Source organism: Garra rufa, chromosome 5 (genome assembly GCF_049309525.1).
Source record: "Garra rufa chromosome 5, GarRuf1.0, whole genome shotgun sequence".
Taxonomy (NCBI): domain Eukaryota; kingdom Metazoa; phylum Chordata; class Actinopteri; order Cypriniformes; family Cyprinidae; genus Garra; species Garra rufa.
In genome coordinates this window covers 27734619-27754537 of record NC_133365.1, presented here as the reverse complement: position 1 = coordinate 27754537, position 19919 = coordinate 27734619, and the positions used below count along the sequence as shown (strand labels likewise).

General features: G+C 37.5%; 1 protein-coding gene across 4 annotated transcripts; it reads left to right on the top strand.

Annotated features, from left to right (window-relative positions):
- The first annotated feature begins 286 nt into the window (after positions 1-286).
- cdc42ep2 (CDC42 effector protein (Rho GTPase binding) 2) lies at positions 287-19047 on the top strand. Of its 4 annotated transcripts, none has more exons than XM_073839867.1 (3): positions 287-394; positions 15035-15229; positions 15315-19047. In XM_073839867.1, exons 2-3 carry the CDS (start codon positions 15223-15225, stop codon positions 16115-16117), a joined length of 810 nt encoding a protein of 269 aa, XP_073695968.1. In that variant the 5' UTR covers positions 287-394; positions 15035-15222; the 3' UTR covers positions 16118-19047. The 4 variants fall into 4 exon arrangements, with proteins under 4 accessions (XP_073695968.1, XP_073695967.1, XP_073695966.1 ...); XM_073839866.1 differs by lacking the exon at positions 287-394 and adding an exon at positions 6660-6799; XM_073839865.1 differs by lacking the exon at positions 287-394 and adding an exon at positions 6806-7036.
- Positions 19048-19919: the final 872 nt, after the last annotated feature.

Below are 19919 nucleotides of genomic sequence, written 5' to 3'. Positions count from 1 at the left end.
ATGCAAATTCCCCGTTTAGTTAGTAATATACTGACTAACGGTCGTTCCTCCTCCTGTGCTTATTATGTTTTAAACTTTAAGGCCTGATGAGTGTCATCTATCAAGTCTATCAAGTGTTCAGAATCGCTTGGCAACGCAGCAGCAATATGTTAAGGCCGATTTAAAAGCGCGACGGCGAGCCTCACCTCCAGCCCTCCCGGGCCCCCGCTTTGTGTTCAGTCACAATGGCTCGTTACCCAGCGACCGTTAAAACCGGCTGAGTGCAGCGAGAGGGGCCGGACCCTCACTAAAGTGTCACCGATGCTTTAAACTGTTGCCAAACTGTCTTTGAGAACCCAACGGACTGGGATAAGATGTAAAGAATATGTCACTGGATCTTCTGAACGGAATTATTGTAAGTAAATTCACATAGTTTTTGTAAAATAAGTGTTTCTGTTAGTGCGTTGTTATGTATTTGAACTTGGTTTAACTGTAGCTAACAGTCTATGTAGATAATGTTTACCATGGTATTAAAAAGAAAAGTTCGACTATTTTTCACCGTGAATTTGAGTAGGTTTCAACAGTCATTTAGGCTGTGTCGTTTCTTCAGGTGAATTGACGTTGTTTGCGCAATAGTTTCGAGGGAAGGCGTGAATGTTCAGTAGATTTGTTATCACGGCCGTGAGAAACTTCTCGATAACATTCACAAAGTGGAAATTCGGGTGCGTGTGTTATTCTTGTAAATCAGATGCAGATGAATGTGTTGAAATGCGATCGCAGTGCTGATAAACCACTGTGCATATTTCATTGTAACGCTGTTGAGTTCAGAGGAAGAGCTGGAGTGAGTGAGCGGAGCTGTGCAGAGTGTAGAGTCAGCATACTGCAGTGCGCGTGACCGAGCGCACTCAGCTCCACTGGGAAAAGCTTGCATGAGTTTGATCATTAGTGTAATCGAGTTACACATGAATTTCCAAAGCTTAAGAACCTGGCTAAGAAAAAACATAAACAGGCGAGTGGCTCTTAAAGAAGAAGTTCACATCCAGAATGATGTTTATGTCTTTCTTCGGTTGCAAAGAAATTACGTTTTTTGAGGAAAACTGGATTTTTCCAGGGTTTTTCTCCGTTTTGTGGCCAACGGGTTGAAGGTCCAAATTGCAGTTTCAATGCAGCTTCAAAGGGCTCTACACAATCCCAGCCGAGTAATAAGGGTCTTATCAAGCAAAACGATTGACCATTTTCTTAAAAAAGAAAAATATATATTTTTTAACCATAATACTCGTCTTGCATTAGCTCTGCGATGCGCATGCATGTCTTTACACACCAGAAATGTCACACGTGGTTAGTTCTTCGTCTGTGTATTTCGGTTCAGAAAGATAGGGGTGAAAAACTCCATCTCATGTTCACCTCCAACTTAAAAATCGTCTGACATTGTTGTTTTACCTTTTTTTGTAAAGGCCGTTTGATTCATTGGCATGTTTGCTTTGTAAACACTGGGTCGGTACATCTGCCTACGTCAGGCGTGCGTGATTACATAATGCGCTACCTGATCTCATGACGAAAACGTACCTATGGGAACATTTTTGCAAGATTTGTACAAATAAGTACATATCACTGCAGTTTCCAGCAGAAATGAACACTACAGGAGGTAGAACAGCAAGCACTTGTAATCGTTTTCGTACACAGTTATGATTACAGCTCCATATGTTTTGCTTTCCGGACGTAACAAGCTTGTTCGGTAGCTCAGCCGGCATGGAATTGGACTTAAAGGTCCACTGAAGTCCCTTGAAATACACAGCGTTATTCTATGTTGTGACGTAATTTTAACTGAAACAAAAACATATCGGCCAGCCCCGCCCACTTCTTTTGAATAGCCAATAGCGTTACATTTATATCTGCTTGGGCCAGAGCCATTGAGCTCGGTAAAGCCGCATTTGTAAGCTTATGACATCCACAGTCTAATAAATTACCCCATATATTCAATATGAAACTCTTGCTAAAACAAAATAGTGATCATAATCATGCATAGGCTGTGTAGTTTAATACATGCCGACCGTGCATATGATCTGCTCCGTGCTATCGCGTCTCTGGACCGGAGCCAAGTCCAGAGTAGACTGTGCGGTTAGCGTGACAAAACGTGAAACCAGACCTCATTTGCCTCGATGGAAAGCACATTTACACTGTCTGAATCGTTCTCTATCACCTACATTGTGCACTACATGCCATTCACCAAACAGAAAACACTTACACAGCCGCAGATGCAGCGTCTATTTATAGTGTAGGGGGCGGGACGCTACAGACTCTAGAGAGCATTTGATTGGACAGAACGTTTGATGAGAAGCTGAAGTGCACGGTGATATCATCAAAATTGTTGTTTCTTATTGGCAGAAGTGACGAGACTGTAAGTTTTGAATGCCCATATCTTGTAAACACGAATTTTGTCATTGTTTTGAAGCACACTAGCTTATAGATAATGTTAAGGCTAATATATTCATACTAAAAGCCAAAAAACTTTCATTTTGATTTCATGGGGACTTTAAGATGCGTAATTCTTGGGTGCGAATCCCATGAAAAACCTGACACACGAGCTGGAAGATGAGAGATTGAAAAACAAGATAAAATGGCATGCTTGCGATTGCGTTTTTACATCACATTGGCTTTTGTTGATACTATCATGTAGGTTAAGGTGTATTGTAGATGGTATGTTATTTTAAAACATCACTGAGCATTAGAGTTATAGCGGCACTCAACAGACATTTCAAATCAGAACTGCAGTGACATACAAAACCGTCACATAAACACAAAATGTACCATATACGTTCATCTGTTCTGAGGAAAAAACCAAACACTCTTTTGTCGCCACTCAGTGAACATTTCACATTGTTTATGTCACGGAAAGTACATGGCAGTACGTATTTGGCGCATGCAAAAAAAGTTCTCACAGGTATGTTTTCGTCATGAGATCAGGTTAGTAATGTGTGAGGTTGAGCTAGTGGGAGATGAGCATTTGTGGTTAAAAAGTATATAAATTTGTATTTTCCTTCAAAATGACCAATGGTTTTGCTAGAGAAGACCCTTTTTCCTTGGCTGGGATTTTGTAGAACCCTTTGAAGCTACATTCAAATTGCAATTTAGACCTTCAACCCGTTGGCCACCATTTTAAGTCCACTATATGGAGAAAAATCCTGAAATGTTTTTACTCAAAAACCTTCAATTCTTTTCGACTGAAGAAAGAAAGTCATGAACATTTTAGATGACATGATAGGGGTGAGTAAACTTCTGCTCTAAAAGCCTGATTAATTTAGTTTTACTGGGCTATTCATGAAATACAAAACATTTGGCTTTTTATTCATGCATGTATGATGTCTGTCTGTATTTATGCTTTCATGATTAGAAATTTTTCTTGTGATCTGGTCTGGAAGCCAGTTCTAAATGTAATGTGTATGTTTGTGTTTACTCAGGGACTCACTTGAGCTAAAAAATGCTGTGTGTCTGTCAGTAATAGACCTCTTCCAAATCACTGTCTGACACTTTGAGAAGGCAGCAACACATTTATCATGATAGACACTAGTGACTCTAAATATGGCCAGTTTCATTGCTGGCCAAATCGAGGGACCGGAACATCTGTATGCTTATAGAATGATATTTGACACATGCTAATTAAATGGTTTGTGGCTAACCACAGAAATGATGAGCAATGTTCAGTGTTTCTGCATATGTGAACCAAGAACAGTTGAACTCATTTTGTCTTTTGACTGCTGAATTTGCCAAATACTTTGTTTGCTTCAGGGGGGTAGCATTCTGGTCAAATTAGCTCCACTCGCAAGTCCCTACAGTCCTGATTCCAATTTCAGCTTTAGAAAGAGTGGCATGCATTGTGTTACTGCTCTAATGTGTTTGTGTGTTTCTATAGGAGCGTGTGTTCAGGAATCTGGTCCGCTCTACAAAATGCACATCACATCTGGAGTGGATTTGGAGAACAGAAAGATGGATAATAGCTGGCCCCACTTCCCAATCAAAGCTACACACACACATTATTATAACTCCAGATTGTTCTGCAGGCAAATATGTGTGATGCTGAGGGCTGAGGGCTTGTAGTTCATAAGAGCAGATAAGGTCATGAGGGCAGATAAGCAGATAGACAAAGCAGTTCAGATAACAGACTAAGAGGAAGTGACAAAGCAAAGATGATTTAGCTTCACTCTGGTCTCCATATGTTGAGCAGAGCCATCAAATGTTGTTTCAATTAGTGTGGAATGAAAAAATAGAGGCCATTTTGGACAGATTTAAACATGTTAAGTCAAACAGTTGAATGTGTTAATGTAATGAAAAGCATCTACATGTCAGAACTGGCAGATGGTCTAAACGTATGATTATCAAATTTATCGGAGAGATTAATATAATTTCACCTTAGTCATTATGTTTAGCTGAAGAAAAATATCAGACATTACAAATGGAAGTTAGAAAATAAGATTGTGTTGAAGCATTTAGTTTGGTCTGGACCCGCATTTTATAGAGGAATTCCCCCATGTGAAACAACAGCGGAACACAGAGAGCTGTGAAAGAAAAATGAGGAGATAAGAAAGATTGAGGAAGTGATTGCAAGTGGGTAGACTGGTGTGTTTTAAATTTAGCTCTGAGATGCTGTCCTAAACTCTGCATCGGAGATAAATTTAGAAAACTGAACCATTTTTGTCCAATATGTAATGTTAATTAGTGCATAAATCTAGAATATGCTTGAATCATCTTTTGCTGCTATGTCGTGTGAACAATCTGCGTGACGTAAATTTCCATTGGATATCCTGTCATTGTCACTGTGTGATGAACTTTGGAGCACAATAAGAGCAATAGGAATACCAGAACCTTTGTTTGTTACAAAGACAGGTCAATTATTATGAACTATTAATAGGATGCAGTATGCAGGAACCGTATTCACTGACTAAATGAGTCGCAGGATTGTGTGTAGGAATCTACAGTACAGGCTTTAAAGAACAGATAAAATCTCCACAGAAATAGGTATAGGAAAAAACAAGGCTAAGATCCTCCCAAAGGCAGACAGACAAGCAACCATGGGCAAGGAGCTATTGTTAGGGCTGAATGCATAGGTCAATCAAAAAAAGTATTGTCTAGTTGAATATGTATTAATAAATATTATCTCTGAAGGAGTATAATGCTATTAACGGGATAGTTCACCCAAAAATGAAAATTCTGTCAATAGTTACTCACCCTCCTGACGTTCCAAACCTGTAAGAGCTTCATTCAACTTCGGAACAAAAAAATATGATATTTTTTTAATGAAATCCAAGAGCTTTCTGACCCTGCATAGACAGCAATGCAACTACCACGTTCAAGGCCCAGATAGGTAGTAAGTACATTGTTAGAATAGTCCATGTGACTTCAGAGGTTCAGCCGTGTTTTTATAAACCTTTGAGAATACTTTCTGTTTCCAGCGCCATTTTGGAGAGTACCTTTCTGGACCTTGAACGTGGTTAGGACCCTTGCTGTTTTTGGAGGGTCATAGAGCTTTTGGATTTCCTCAAAAATATCTTATTTTCCGAAGAAGAATGAAGGTCTTACAGGTTTGCAATGGCACGAGGGTGAGTAATTAATGACAGAATTTCAATTTTTGGGTGAACTATCCCTTTAAGACCTCATAATGTTTAATGAAAATGTCAAAAGTGTATCTTACAGTGACTTATCTCTGGTGTCATATGCAGGACTTATATTTAATTGGTCTTTAGTCAGATTAAACCTATGTTTGCAATCTTGTGTTGATCTGCCTCTACTTTTAAATGCAGTGCCTTTTAAATCTCAGAATCCAATCACCAACAACAACAACAAAAAAACCCTGCCCTACATTTTTTTTATTTTTCTATCCACCTTATTTTTCCCCTAAGAGTGGGCGCTGCCTTTTGTAAATTTCTGTCTGGCTTCCGGTCCAGCTATTTGTTGCTGTACAATACAGCTTGTTTTTACTGCTTGATATTGAAAATTGGTGTGTCCTACCATTATTTTAATGTATTAATTATGAACACACTGATTTGTAGTGCAAACAGTTTTACCCTTTACCGCACGTTGTTATTTTTTTTTTTGCTATTTTCCTATAGCGATTAATGAACCGGAAGTCTCACCCATAGGCTTATTTCCGCAATGAAGAATAAGGTGGATAATCTGTTAGACTCAAATGTATGTCACAGGGAATAAACAAGCTGTTACTTTATCCATTTTATCGCAACATTAAATTCTATTTAAATTCTTGAGCTTGAGGTGATTTTAAAATGTTTTCTTTCTTTTTTTAATTCGAGAAATTCATATTACTCCGTGTTATTTAAAAATCTGTCTAGACAAACTTTTAATGTTTTCGTGACTAAAACATTGTTCGAAAATTTCAGAAAAACTTAAAATCTTTTGAAATTGATTGAAAGCTAAAACAAATGCATCTCTGTTTTCATATATAGAGGTTGTGATGACAAAGAGTTATCTGTCTTTTTTGAGTATGTACGATGAGTATATGGCAGATTAGAGGTTTGAATAGTGATACATCAACATTGTTTTGATATGGTATATGCGAGTGGGGAGGGTGAGATAGCCTAACTTCAAATTATGAGTCACCGCAAACGTGTGCTGACAGCGGCGCGCGTGTGTGTGATGCGCTACAGAGTCCCTCCGCTGTCCTGCTGGAATCTTCAGCAAACACGGAAGAAGCGGGACGACACAGCGGTAAACGCCAAATAATGGCCTGGATACCACAATTGTAGTTATGAACGGCAATCCAGATCCATAGACTCCAGTCCTGTGCGCTCTGTTTCAGCAGTGATGTGAGGTGGGCTTACAGCGCTCTATAGCGCGGCTCTATTTCTACGGGATCAGCAAATACTCTCTGTATAGGTATGCGGTATCAAGTGTTAGGGTTATTTTTATACTTCTGTCAGTTCTGCAGGTTTTCGTGCGGAAAGAAGTACATATGACAGAGCAGAATTGATACTGAATCATTTTGACCTTAAAGTCCTGCGCATAGACGCGTTTTGGATAGGAGTTTGATCACACGGGCATCTCAGAGGTAGGCAAAATATTATATTCGCATGTGGAGTTTAAATAAATCGCATGCCGGTTAAATACAAAATGTACAAAAGTAATCATATAAGAGTGTTTTCACGGAGGAGTTAGGCGTAATTGCCTCTTTTTTTTTTTTAATAAGTTATATTTTTTATAAATCAAATGATAGTTATAATAAACTCTCCTAAACATACTGTATAGGAAACTACCTATTGTGTCCGCCAGTGATAATGTAATATGGGGTGGTGTTGATCTTGTGGCCAAACGAGCGCAGGGTGGTGCGCGCAAACTGCCATGACATTGGGCTGCTGTCATGTGAGATGTACGAACTACGGAGTTAAATGACAATGCATTAGTCACAAAATTATCATCTGCTGGTTTAAAAGATAAATGTGCACTAAATATCAGCTGTAAATAAGTATTACTCGACGAGGCCGAGTGAGTGGTAGATTGCATAGTTTTGGAGCTTGTAATGATATTTGGAGCTTGACATAACAGATTTATTTTAACTGATTTCCTGAGCTTTTAAGCTTGCAAAAAGAATTTAAATAAAATGCACTGGAATAGTTTTGTTGCAAGTGTAATTTTGATCTAGAAAAAAATAATGTTTGTCATGTTTGCATGAAAAAGCCTTTTGAAAGTTTCCAAAAGTTTTGAAATGTCTTTGGAGTTTGACTTAAAGGCTTTGAAATCAGATTCACATTATTGAAAACAGTAAATGTTTATCGTGTTTAATATTTTCTGTCAGGAAATGCAGCTCTATTTAGAGTATGGGATGACACCTTGGCATATCATAAGGAAACATAAAAGAAGCATAGAGTTATCACATGTGACCTGTAAACCAACTATATAATAGCTCTGTTGTTATCCCTTTCATAATTTAATCTGCAATCCCATAGAAGTACACAAGCAGTTCCATTAAATGAGCCACACCTGTTAGAGAACTGTTCAGTTAACTTGTAAAACAGCTATTTTTGGATATCATTTATCTAATTATAGCTCATTGCAAAATGAATATCTCATTGCAAATATGTTTATGATAATTAGCAGAACGCAGGCAATTTATTATTTAACGATATGTTTCCACAAAGGAGCAGTGTGTTTGGTGTATTCTCCTCCTTTGACTTCCATTCAAGCAGAACAGCTTCTGCAATATGCATTTTTTAAGCCATTTCTGACCTGGGGGAGGTGATCTGATAGCCCATCTCTGGTTTGCTCAGTTTGTACACCATCAGTTACTTCAAGGAAAGTATTTTTCCTTTTCTGTGTTTAGAATTTGTTTGGGTAGAAAATTTGTATGTAGTTGTTTTTCCCAGTCAAATCTGTCTTAAAGTCTATATAGTTTATAGGTACACCTCACTGCCATGAATATTTGCAGCCAGATCCGAATAAAGTGTTACTTTTAATGGATTCTAGCTCGTTCATTTGGAGTTAAAGAAAGATTCTCCATTGTGTTGATTTTTAGACCAAAGTAGAGTATATTTTCAATGTTTTTTCAGTGCTCATTCTTTTGTTTGACAATAAAAATGTGTTAGTCTTTGAGATCTGGACAAAGATTGTACCACTGGTGATTTGATGGTTGACTGTCAGGTTTGACAGTAACTCTCTCTGTTAAACAAACCAAAAGCTGTTGTGTTTTTGTGTCAGTTTGTTCTCTGCATTGTCTACCGAACAGAGCAGTCTGTTGAGGGCTTGTCTGAGCATAGCGCCCCATTTACGCTTTCCAGCAACATTGTTCATTTCTGCTCTGAAACTAATAAATAACCTCAGGCCTTCAGAGGAGTAGCATGGTTCATTTCCATACTGTGAAATGTCTTTTTTTTTTTTAAATGTAACTTTAATTGGGTTAAATGATGGTACGCATCAAATTCTCCAGAATCTGTGTTCCACTAAATTGTTTAATGTCTATGATTAAACTGTTATAAACAGAGATATTGGAATGCCATAAAAGAAAAAGCATTTACACTTTGTGACACTCCTCTGCGAGTCTGAACAGGACTCACCCCATTCCTTCTCTGGAAAAACTGTTATTGGTTTGTGGTTTGATTAAGTTCAAAGCTGTTGTCCAAAAAAACTAATGCTGGCCCACTTTTGTTAAATGCAGCATTCACTCTAACCTCTAACCTATTATAAAGGTGATGCTGCTGTATGTAGTTTAAACAATTTGTAGTTTATTCATTTCACCCAGTTTGTGTTATAAATTAGATCTTTGTTTAAATTGAAATGTAAGACAGTGTCCTAAAAAATAAATTATTTTACCTGTACCTTATATAACTAACTTGTAAATGATCTCCTAAAATACTAAAAAGTCCCCATGATATCAAAATGAAAGTTTTTTTCAGCTAGTGTGTTTCAAAACAATGACAAAATTTGCATTTAAAATATATAAGCATTCAAAACTTACAGTCTCTAACTTCCGTCAATATGAATCAGTGATTTTTATGACATCACCCTGCACTTCAGCTTCTCATTAAACTTTCTGTCCAATCAAATGCTCTCTAGAATCTGAAGCGTCCCACCCCTACACTAGAAATAGATGCTAAAGCTGCAACTGAAATCGGTCACTTGTTCACAGAATTAGTATTTTCTGTACGGTGAATGGCACGTAGTGCACTATATAGGGGACAGGGAACTATCAGACAGTGTAAATATGCTTTCCATTGGGGTGAAAGAAGTCTCGTTTCACACTGTTTCACACAAACTGCCACAGCGTGCACACACTGCTCAGGTCCAGAGACACGATAGCATGGAGCAGATCATATGCGTGAATTGGCGCAGACCACAAAATGTATCGGACGCACTGGAATTCTACATAGAATGGTGTATTTTATTGCGATATGGATGTGATTGTGGTTGTCATATACGCTATCAAATGTGTCTTTACTGTGCTCAACGGCTCTAGCCCAAGCTGTGATATAAATGAACTAGCTACTAGCTATTTTAAAAAGGGGGAGGGACTGTTTGATATGTTCTGTCCTGTCTTTCCTGTTTCAGTTGAAGTTACATAGAACACAAAGAATAACTGCGTGTTTTAAAGCACTTCAATGGACCTTTAAATGTAAATAAAAAAGAAAACAAGCCATGCAGGTTGCAATGTAATCTAATTAATCTGTTGGTTCAGTTGGGCTAAAACTGATGTGCTAATTGACCCTTTACATGGAGTTTGATTGACAGGTGATCTAACCAGTCATAACACCAAATCTGCCATTTTTTGTCTGACAAACAAACCAGACAGGAGAGTAGATTAAATGAGGTGGATATAAACTTGAAAAGTAGTGTGTATTAGGGTTGGGCGATGTCGACCAATTTGGCATCGTACGATGTCTAATGTGAAACATCGCGATGGACGATGGCATCGTCTGCAGGGGGCGGGGGTGAGGGATGGTTGTTGTTAAATAATTTATTCATAACGAATTAATTAATTGTAGCCTACCGTTTCCACCAGTGCTTAATTTGAATCAGATTTTGGATTTATAGCGTTCCGATATTTGTTTTTAAAGATCCAGCATTAAGTGCATAGAAGGTGACAGTGAGTGTGTGCAGACGAGACAGAGCAAGCGCGGGTTTATGTAGATGCATTTGGAGGATGTGTGTTAGTCCTTAACATATTTTCGATCAGTCAGCTTTTTTAAGTTCAGTATCGCTTTCATTGTTTGCTTACTGCTTAACCCACTCTCTCCAAACGCATTTAATGAGCAGCGGAATGTTTAGAGAGAAAGTGTAATATCAGAAATAATACCAAATCAAGCGAAATATTATGTATTGACATTATAAACACTATAAACATAGCTATAAGTTAAGTTACCCTGACTCCAAAACGAATCATTTAAATGTAAAGGTATTCAGAACACAACAGGAATGAAACAAAATATATAAAGTTATCAAATCCAAGTGTTTCCATATTCCCAGTGTATCTGAATGATAAACTGTTATTTATAATGTATAGTAGGCTTTGTATTGTACATTCGTATTTCGATGGAAAAAATATATTCTCTTGTTTTTGTTCCAAGCTCTGTTCGTTATGGTAAAACCATGAAAAAGGCATATTTGGTGTAGTTTATTTAATCTAATTTAATTAAAATTATTTTGATTTTTTTCTGCTGTTTTTGTATGCCTCATTTATTGTAAACAAACTAGTTCATGTAATTCGTTTGGAGTTCACTGTAATTTGTATTGTGATCACTAACAACTTCCTTGTTATTATTTCCTCATAATAATAATAATAATAATAATAATAATAATAATAATAATAATAATAAAATAAGTAAAGATGCGGAAATTGAAAGCATGCATTTCATTTGGCTATATAGTGATTAAGTGTGTGTTTTTCGCAAGCGGGTTGCTGCTGCGGCGGGGGCGGGGCGGGGCGGAGGATCGTGATGCCGGCTCAGCATCGTGATGTCTATCGGCCATCGCCGATGGACGATGGCATCGTCTATCGACCCAACCCTATTGTGTATTGACGTCTCTCTGTGGTTGCAACAAGATACCTGCTGATGTTCATTCATGTTTATTTCATGCTATAACTAGTAATAAACTGGGAGATGATCGGATCACGTGCCGATCTTGAACTGAGGTGCTACAGCGATCTGTTGCAAAACATTGAAGAGTCATAAAACAGTATTTATTGTTTGAAATTCAAATGAATTTCTTGAAAAATTACAGAATTTAAAAGCTGAGATATTGTGTCATACCTAAAGTAACCTGCTTAGCCTTGTATGTTGTCGCATTGTCAGTTTTCTCTTTGCTCCACAATCTATTTTTTACTGTGTGAGAGCATGATGTGTGGCGTGAGAGCAGATGGCTTGTCGGACATAGCAGCAGTAATAAAGGTGTTTGCGAAGGGTTCTCTGATTCTGAAGGGTTTTTATGGTTTATCATTATCTTACTCAGTTTAGTGAGTCAGCGCACTGGCTTCTGTGAAGCATGCACATGTGTAATTGCATCTGCCTATCTGCCATCTGCATTCATAGATATAGGGTATCTCACAGTGTTGCCAAGTCTATGGTTTTCCTGCGAAATTGGGCAACTTCCGTTTCCGCGGAATGTCATTCATGTCCGCGGGTTAAAGCGACCCCAATAATGTGATATTTAGCCCCTGGAATGTGAATTTTACCAGGGAAACCCCACCAAAGAATGTGTATTTTACACCTCGGAGCGCAATTTTTACCGGTGGATCTCCTCTGAGAAGCAATTGGGCTAGTTTTGAGTAGCAATTGGGCGGGTTTTGCTGTGAAAACCTGGCAAGCCTGGTATCTCATGAAAAACACAGGCCTGTCTCCACCTCTGTTTCCAAGTTCCTCTTATTGTTTTAGGAAAAATGCACATTTTAAAAATAAAATGTGTAAATAGTTACTAGCATTTTGTCTTTATTCCTTCTGTGTATTTTAAGATGCATGATTGAAATGACTTGTTACTATAATGTTCTTAAAGGGATACTCCACCTTAAAATTAAAGATTTGTCATCATTTACTCACGTTCATGTCATTCCAAACCTGTAAGACTTCATTTCTTCTGCAGAATGCAAAAGAAGGTATTTTGAAGAACATTTAGGGCATTTCTCCAAATAATTTTTTTAACGTTCTATAAAAGAAAGAAGGTTTTACATATTAAACATAAAACATGAGGGTTAGTAAATGATGGGACATGATTTTTTTTGGTGGGACTATCCCTTTGATGATGTAAATCAATGACTATTACTCAATTACATTATTTAACATTTGTCATAATGGCTTCATTTTTAAGAAGGGAACTCTCCTCTTTTATATCACTCTTTTTCAACCCTGTTACCTTGATTTTGTACAAAAATAGCTTTTCTACCATTTAAAAACATTGCTTGTCTAGAACGTTTAAAATCTTACAAAAATGTACTTCATAAATGACATGATCAAACTGGAAAAGGCATGTTTCATTGACCTACATACAATGTTGATGCAGTCTGTTAGCCAAGACACAAAACACTCAGTTGACACATCTAGGATCAGTATAATTTGAGGGAAATGCTGTGTAAACACACTGTAGTTTATTCCCTGGAACTTTTCAGAACTTCTCTGACTTTTGCTGGGTCACTTATGCAACAGCGAGGTGGCTTTTCCCACACTTGAGATGGAAACACTGGCCTTTGTTTTTAGTCGGAGTGTGCGCTAGTTAAACTCACTTTGATAAAAGTCAAGGTTGAAGGAAATACACACACACACCAGGATATAGTTAACAGAACCAGCTCCAGAAGTATGATTTAATGCTGAAGGTATGTGTTACGAGTCATGCTCTAGAGCTCCTGATGTATTGTCACACACATAGAGAACTTACGGTCTGTTAAACTTCTCAGCACACAAACATACACACTAACACATTTACTCAAATGTTCTCATTAAACTGCTGCTGAACCTTTGCATTTTGACAGCCGAGTTGACTATCAGAAGACAAACAGAGACATGATAAAGTCATCTTTCCTATGTGTACAAGACAAGTCAAACATGCCAAGACTAACAAACCCTGATTATTTGCTCTGACTCTTTCCAAATTATAGTTTATTATCTCTCTTCTTATTACATTATGTAACATTTTTTTCTGTTGTCTTCTCTTAATGATCCCACTTTTAACTTTGACCTAATGAACCCATGTGTTATATAAGTTGTGCCACTGAATTGAAATTGGGTTTCATCTTTTTGTAATGTGGAATAGTTTTTTTGTTTTGTTTTTTACACTTTGTAGGTTGGCTCAGTTCCGTTGTTAATTATGTACACGTATGAATTTTTAAACCTGGTGTCATGACGAAAACGTACCTGTGGGAATGTTTTTGCAAGATGCGAAATACGTACCAATAAGTGCATATCACAGCAGTTTCCAACAGACTGTCTTCAGAAAAGTCTAGATGATATTTTCTTTTCATGTTGTCTACGTAAAAGGCATATTAATGTAGTATTTAAAAGCAGCTGTTTGTTTACAGTGGTAACCAAGGAAAAGTATTGCTGCTGTTCCATAAGCGCCACCTGTTGTCAGAGAGTAATTTTAATTCACCCGTCTGCAGTTTCTGTTTCAATGTTTTATGTAGCATAATATCACAAAGTTAAGGTCAGACCATTCTGTTTTTGCTTTCAATTTTGAAATTATACTATCTAATTTACTTTAAAAACTACTCATGCTACATGTAGCATGTTTGTTTGGATTGTGATTAAACTGCAGTGGTTCTGCTTAGCACGATTATTACTATCAACAGTGTTTCTGCTTAATATTTTTGTAAAAACCCTGATACATAACTTTTTTCCAGTTTGCTTTGTAATATTATAAATTTCTTTTCACTTTTGATCGATTTAAAGGGATAGTTCTGCCAAAAATGAAAATGCTGTCATTAATTACTCACCCTCATGTTGATCCAAATCCGTAAAACCGTTGTTCATCTTTGGAACACAAATTAAGATATTCTTTGATTAAATCCAAGAGCTCTCTGACCCTCCATAGACAGCAAGGGTACTACCACAGTCACGGCACAGAACTGTAGTAAGGAGATTGGTAAAACAGTCCATGTGACATCAGTGGTTTAATCGTAATATTATGAAGAATACTTTTTCATGCGTTGTGGTACTCTCCATAATAGTGCAGGACTGTCCCGGGAGAGAGGAAATTGTCCAGTAAAGTTATTTTTGTTTTCTTTGCACACAAAAAGTATTCTTGAAGCTTCATAAAATTACGATTAAACCACTGATGCCACATGGACTATTTGAACGATGTCCTTACTACGTTTCTGTGCCTTGACCATGGTAGGACCCTTGCTGTCTATGGAGAGTCAGAAAGCTCTCATATTTCATTAAAAACATCTTAATTTGTGTTCCGAAGGTGAACGAAGGTCTTACAGGTTTGGAACGACATGAGGGTGAGTCATTAATGACAGAATTTTCATTTTTGGGTGAACTATCCCTTTAATGTCAGTTTCTTTATTTTGTCATACTTGCTAAATCAGTGTTGAGTACTAAATAATCTCTCTTTTTCTCCCAAACTGCAGGCTGACTGGACTTTCAGTGTCTAAAACGATGGCAGGATTGTTGTCCTGATAGCATGTGGACTGTCTGGCTGGCCTTCAAATGTGAATTCTGGTATTTATATATGAAAAGACACTCTGAGCCAATGAAGAAATTTCCACAAGAGAGGAACAAAAAGCATCCTGACTTTGTCCAACTGGATTGATTTCGAATGCTAAGTGCGTTGTGATTTTTGTCTCTCCTTTGCGTGTACAGTCCGTTTATTCTTTTCACCCTTCCTTTCTCCATTCACCCTGCTACAAGGTCTGTCTCTCTGTTGTGCGGGAGGACGCGGTGGGTCCGACATGTCTGCCAAGGCTCCCATATACCTTAAACGACGAAGCCGTAAAGGAAAGAAGGAAAAGCTGCGTGACCTTCTTTCGTCTGACATGATCAGCCCTCCGCTGGGAGACTTCAGACACACCATCCACATCGGCAGCGGCGGAGGCGCAGACGATCTTTTCGGTGACCTGTCTTTCCTACAAGGTAAATTTCACCTGCTACCAGGGCAACAAGACGACCAGGGGTCAATACAACTAAGTCGCACAGCGAGTGTAAGCAGTCACTCACCGGCCTGTGAGAGCTCACCGCTTTTGAAAAATGCCCTGTCTCTTCCTATCATTGGAGGGGTGCAGGCGCTTACCCTTCCCGCCCCAACCCCTGTGACTTCAGCAGTGGCGGTAAGCACTGAGGTCCCAACAACACTGACGACGACTCAATCACCACCAACATCTCCATCTCTCGCTCCACCTCCTAAACCTCCCAGACTGCACCTGGAAGAGAGAAGCGTGTCACGGCATATGTCACTTCCTGCATCTCCAAACCGCTCTCCAATTCATTTGAACACATATGAACCAAGTCCAGATTCTGAGGAAAATATGAAGTGTGTGAAAGATGTAGAGGGGGAGGAAAAGCCGTATCTGTCCAACGCAGGCTCTATGCTTTCTCTCCATCTGGACCTGGGCCCATCGATCCTAGAGGATGTGCTTCAGATCATGGACAGTCAGAGAACAGGGACGTTCAATGGGGGACTTACACCTAGTGGACGACAAGAGATATATACCTGAAAGTGAACAAGAGAGCTGAGTCAAAGCTTGATGGTACATAAATGGACTAATCATATTTTTCTTCATGTATTAAAAGAGTTTACCCTCTAAAAGAACTCATTTACCTGCTGTACAATTGCGTTTCCTGGATATTTTAAAAATGTTATGCTTATCATACATATAATCTTTGGGGAAGGCCTACAGGATTGTATTGGATCCAAATCAAATCTGTTCTATCATTGGGTTTCTAAATCATTTCTCTTCATTTTGGACTACAAGCACCACACCAAGGCTACTCTTAGATACATTTTAAAACATCTGAAAGTATTTAAGCAAGCACATTTAACACTACCTGCAGTGTGTATGTACTATTACAGAGCAACATCCTACGACCTCCTGGATTCACTACAGGAAAAGAAAAACTGACATTTTTTTCCCTTTCAAAGCAGCAATGACATCATCTCCCCCACTCTGTGTTGTTGCAATTTGTGTAATCGGGTAAAAATGTGCAGCTCCTCCCTAATGATCTGGACACACATACATGCCAGGAGGCCTCTGCATCTACACCCTGGGACTGTAACTTTCTCTTTTTGTTGAGAGTAGTTTTCATTGTTCCGAAACAGAAACCCAAAGGCTGTGTTTGCACGAAGCAGGAATATGGAATGTTTTTCTTTCATAAAATACACATTTTTTACTGTGTTTGGTTGTTGCTGAGGTGTCTGCAGTCCCTCAGGCTTTGACAGATGATCACTTTTCTGAGGCAGCAGTGGTTTTTCCTTTCTCTGACTGAGTGGTGGGGCCTTAAAAGGGTTTGGGTTACCTTGGTATCCCATATGTAACTCACCCCACATGAGTTAATGCTCTGTGCTTTCTGTTCACAGATTTAGATTTATTAGTTTTAGGATTATTTTGTCAGATTATACATTCAAATTGGTTTTTGATTTAACTGTTTTTATTAGCTTACCACAAAGTGCACCAAACTGTCAACAAGGAAGGCTTAAAAGAGCAAACCTTAACATACTTAACATAGTCATATTGCTATCAACTTTATATGATGCTACCTTTGCACTGTAACAGCAATAACAAAATCTACTGTATTCATTTAAACTCATCAGTTCTCATATTTTAAAAAACTGAAACATTCTCTACAAAATCAGTTTCAGTTTTTTCATCTTCTCAAAAGCTATGTTCTAAGCAGCAAGTGTTTCTGAGAGTATTTGGTGGTTGTTTCTTTAAGAACCTTATTTATTTTTTCTTTGTTGTTACTAGTAAATTGTCTTACAGTTTTATCCTTACATTGTGAATTTCATTCTAAAGCTGAATCTATAGAGAAAATTACAGTTCTGTGCACTTACGTTCATTTTTGATATATACAACCAGTCAAAAGTTTTTGAACTGTAAGATTTTTAATTATTTTTAAAGTTGCTCACCAAGCCTGCATTTATTTGATCCAAATTACAGCAAAAACAATAAAATGTTAAAATATTTTTACTATTTAAAATAGCTGTTTTCTATTTAAATATATTTTAAAATGAAATTTATTCTTGTGATTTAAAACCTGAATTTTTAGCATCATCACTGCAGTTACATGAAAAAACATTTATTATTATTATGTTGTTGAAAAGCTTTTTATTTCAGATAAATGCTGAAAAAATGTACTCAACTGTTTTAAATGTTGATAATAATAATAACAATAATAATGTTTCTTGAACAGCAAACCAGCATATTAGAATAGTTTCTGAAGTGTCACAGGAATAAATTACATTTAACAATATATTCAAATAAAAAACAGTTATTTTAAATAGTAAAAATATTTCAAAATGTTATGTTTATGCTGTACTTTGAATCAAATAAATGCAGGCTTGGTGAGCAAAATAAACTTTAAAAACATTAAAAATCTAAAAACTTTTGACTGGTAGTGTAAAAGCAGATTAAATGCATAAACAGATCAAATCCAATTGTATGCCTTTCCATTTGGCCAAGTACTTATTTTTATAAGCATAATCACTAATGTCATTACACTAAATACTCATAATCATGGCAAGGGACCTAAATGTTAGACATAGAATAAATAGATTTTATCACTAATCATAACTCTTAGTGTTTATTTTGAATTTTCTTAGACTACGTTAACCAGAAATATGTGACCTAAACAGTTCTCATAGCTGCTTTACTGCTCAAATGATTTGAAAGAAACAAAAGATCATTTTGAATATGAAAAATCTTTTTTTTTTTTTTACTATTAGTTTAGGACGACATATATAGCACATTTAAGCAGTTGTATTTAAGGGTGATCAGGGTTATAGAGGATCTTATGATTATGCATCACTGAAGCACAATTCCATCAATAAAACAAAAAGCAATAAATTAAATACAATAGCATTTCAAAGGTCACACCAAGAACAAGCAATTGTGTAAATATGGATGGGTATGTATAAGTATAAATAGGCAGATGCATTGCTAAAAACCACATATGCATTAATAAGCCTCTCTAAAATACTGCTCCACCACAGCAAAATACTGTGATCATTCATGTTGTTGTTGTTGTGAAAAATGCAGACTTTTATTATTACTGGATTTTGAATTAAACTGAAAATGTGATTACATTGTTTCACAAATATGTTACATTCCTGACAAACACTTTTTAGACTGAATGGGAAGCAGCTGCATCTCTATGAGGTATATTATAGCATTGCTGCCTCTTCAATAAAAGTGAATCATTGATGGCTTTGACTACACGTTAACTCTGTGTCATGTGCCTCTAAGAGACATCTGAGACCTTTTTGCTCATGTGTTGGGTTTTATTTTGTCCGATTCTGTACTGGATGTTAAATGGATGTTTGTTGCTGCTGCTGCTGCTCCTGCTGCTGCTGTACACACTACAATAGACTTACAGGATAAGACCTAAAGACAGAAACATAATTGTGAATAAATGCTGATTTCTGATCCGACAGTCTGTGAAATCTCTCTCTCTCTCTCTTTTATTTGCTCAAATAAGGAAACACAAAAGCAGTTCAAAATTGTGGATACAATACAGATTTGTACTGACTTACCTTGTCCTACTTTAATGCAAAAGCATTCTCTAGCTAAGGCTGAAATTATTATGGGTGTATGAAAGAGAATTGCAGGTCAGTGCATGAATGACTCTGGTATTACTGCTCTTACCTGTGGCACACTTTTTCATTGCAAGTCTTAGCACGCATACCTCTATTACTCTGTTTTGAATACAAGCAACGTCTTGAATTTGCAATTTTCAACCTATACGTTGTGGCTGAAACCCAGGCTTGTGGTTGTGTGCGTGTGTGTTCAAGGCCCATTAAGAGTTTGAGAGTGTGTCTGTGTACTTTGCTTATTTGCAGTAGCTCCTCTATTTTCTGCACAGGCCCTGGGAATCTTTCCAACTGGCTTTATTAACACAGAGCAGCCCAAGTCCCTGACCTTACGAGCACAATACCATGGGAACACCAACGAGAAAGAGAGGTGGGAGCAGTTGGAGAGAGTAGGAGGAAAGGAGTGTGGAAGGAAAAGGGTTGAGGGAAGGTGAACGAGGGCCGGGATGAAGGAAAAGAGGGAGTGAAGATTTGCGGAAGAGCAGATATATTTGGTATCAAAAAGGCGACCATAAATCACAACCCACAAACTATTTATTGTCCAAACACGTTGTTGCACTTTCATAAATATTTCGTTAACGATCAAGAGGGTGAGGCTCCTACTATCAACTCAGATCAACTCAGACAAAAGAAGATCGTGATAACCAGCTAATCTGGATTCTGAAAGTGATAGTTATAAATCGTAAAGTAAATTAACGTTTCTCGGCATAGTA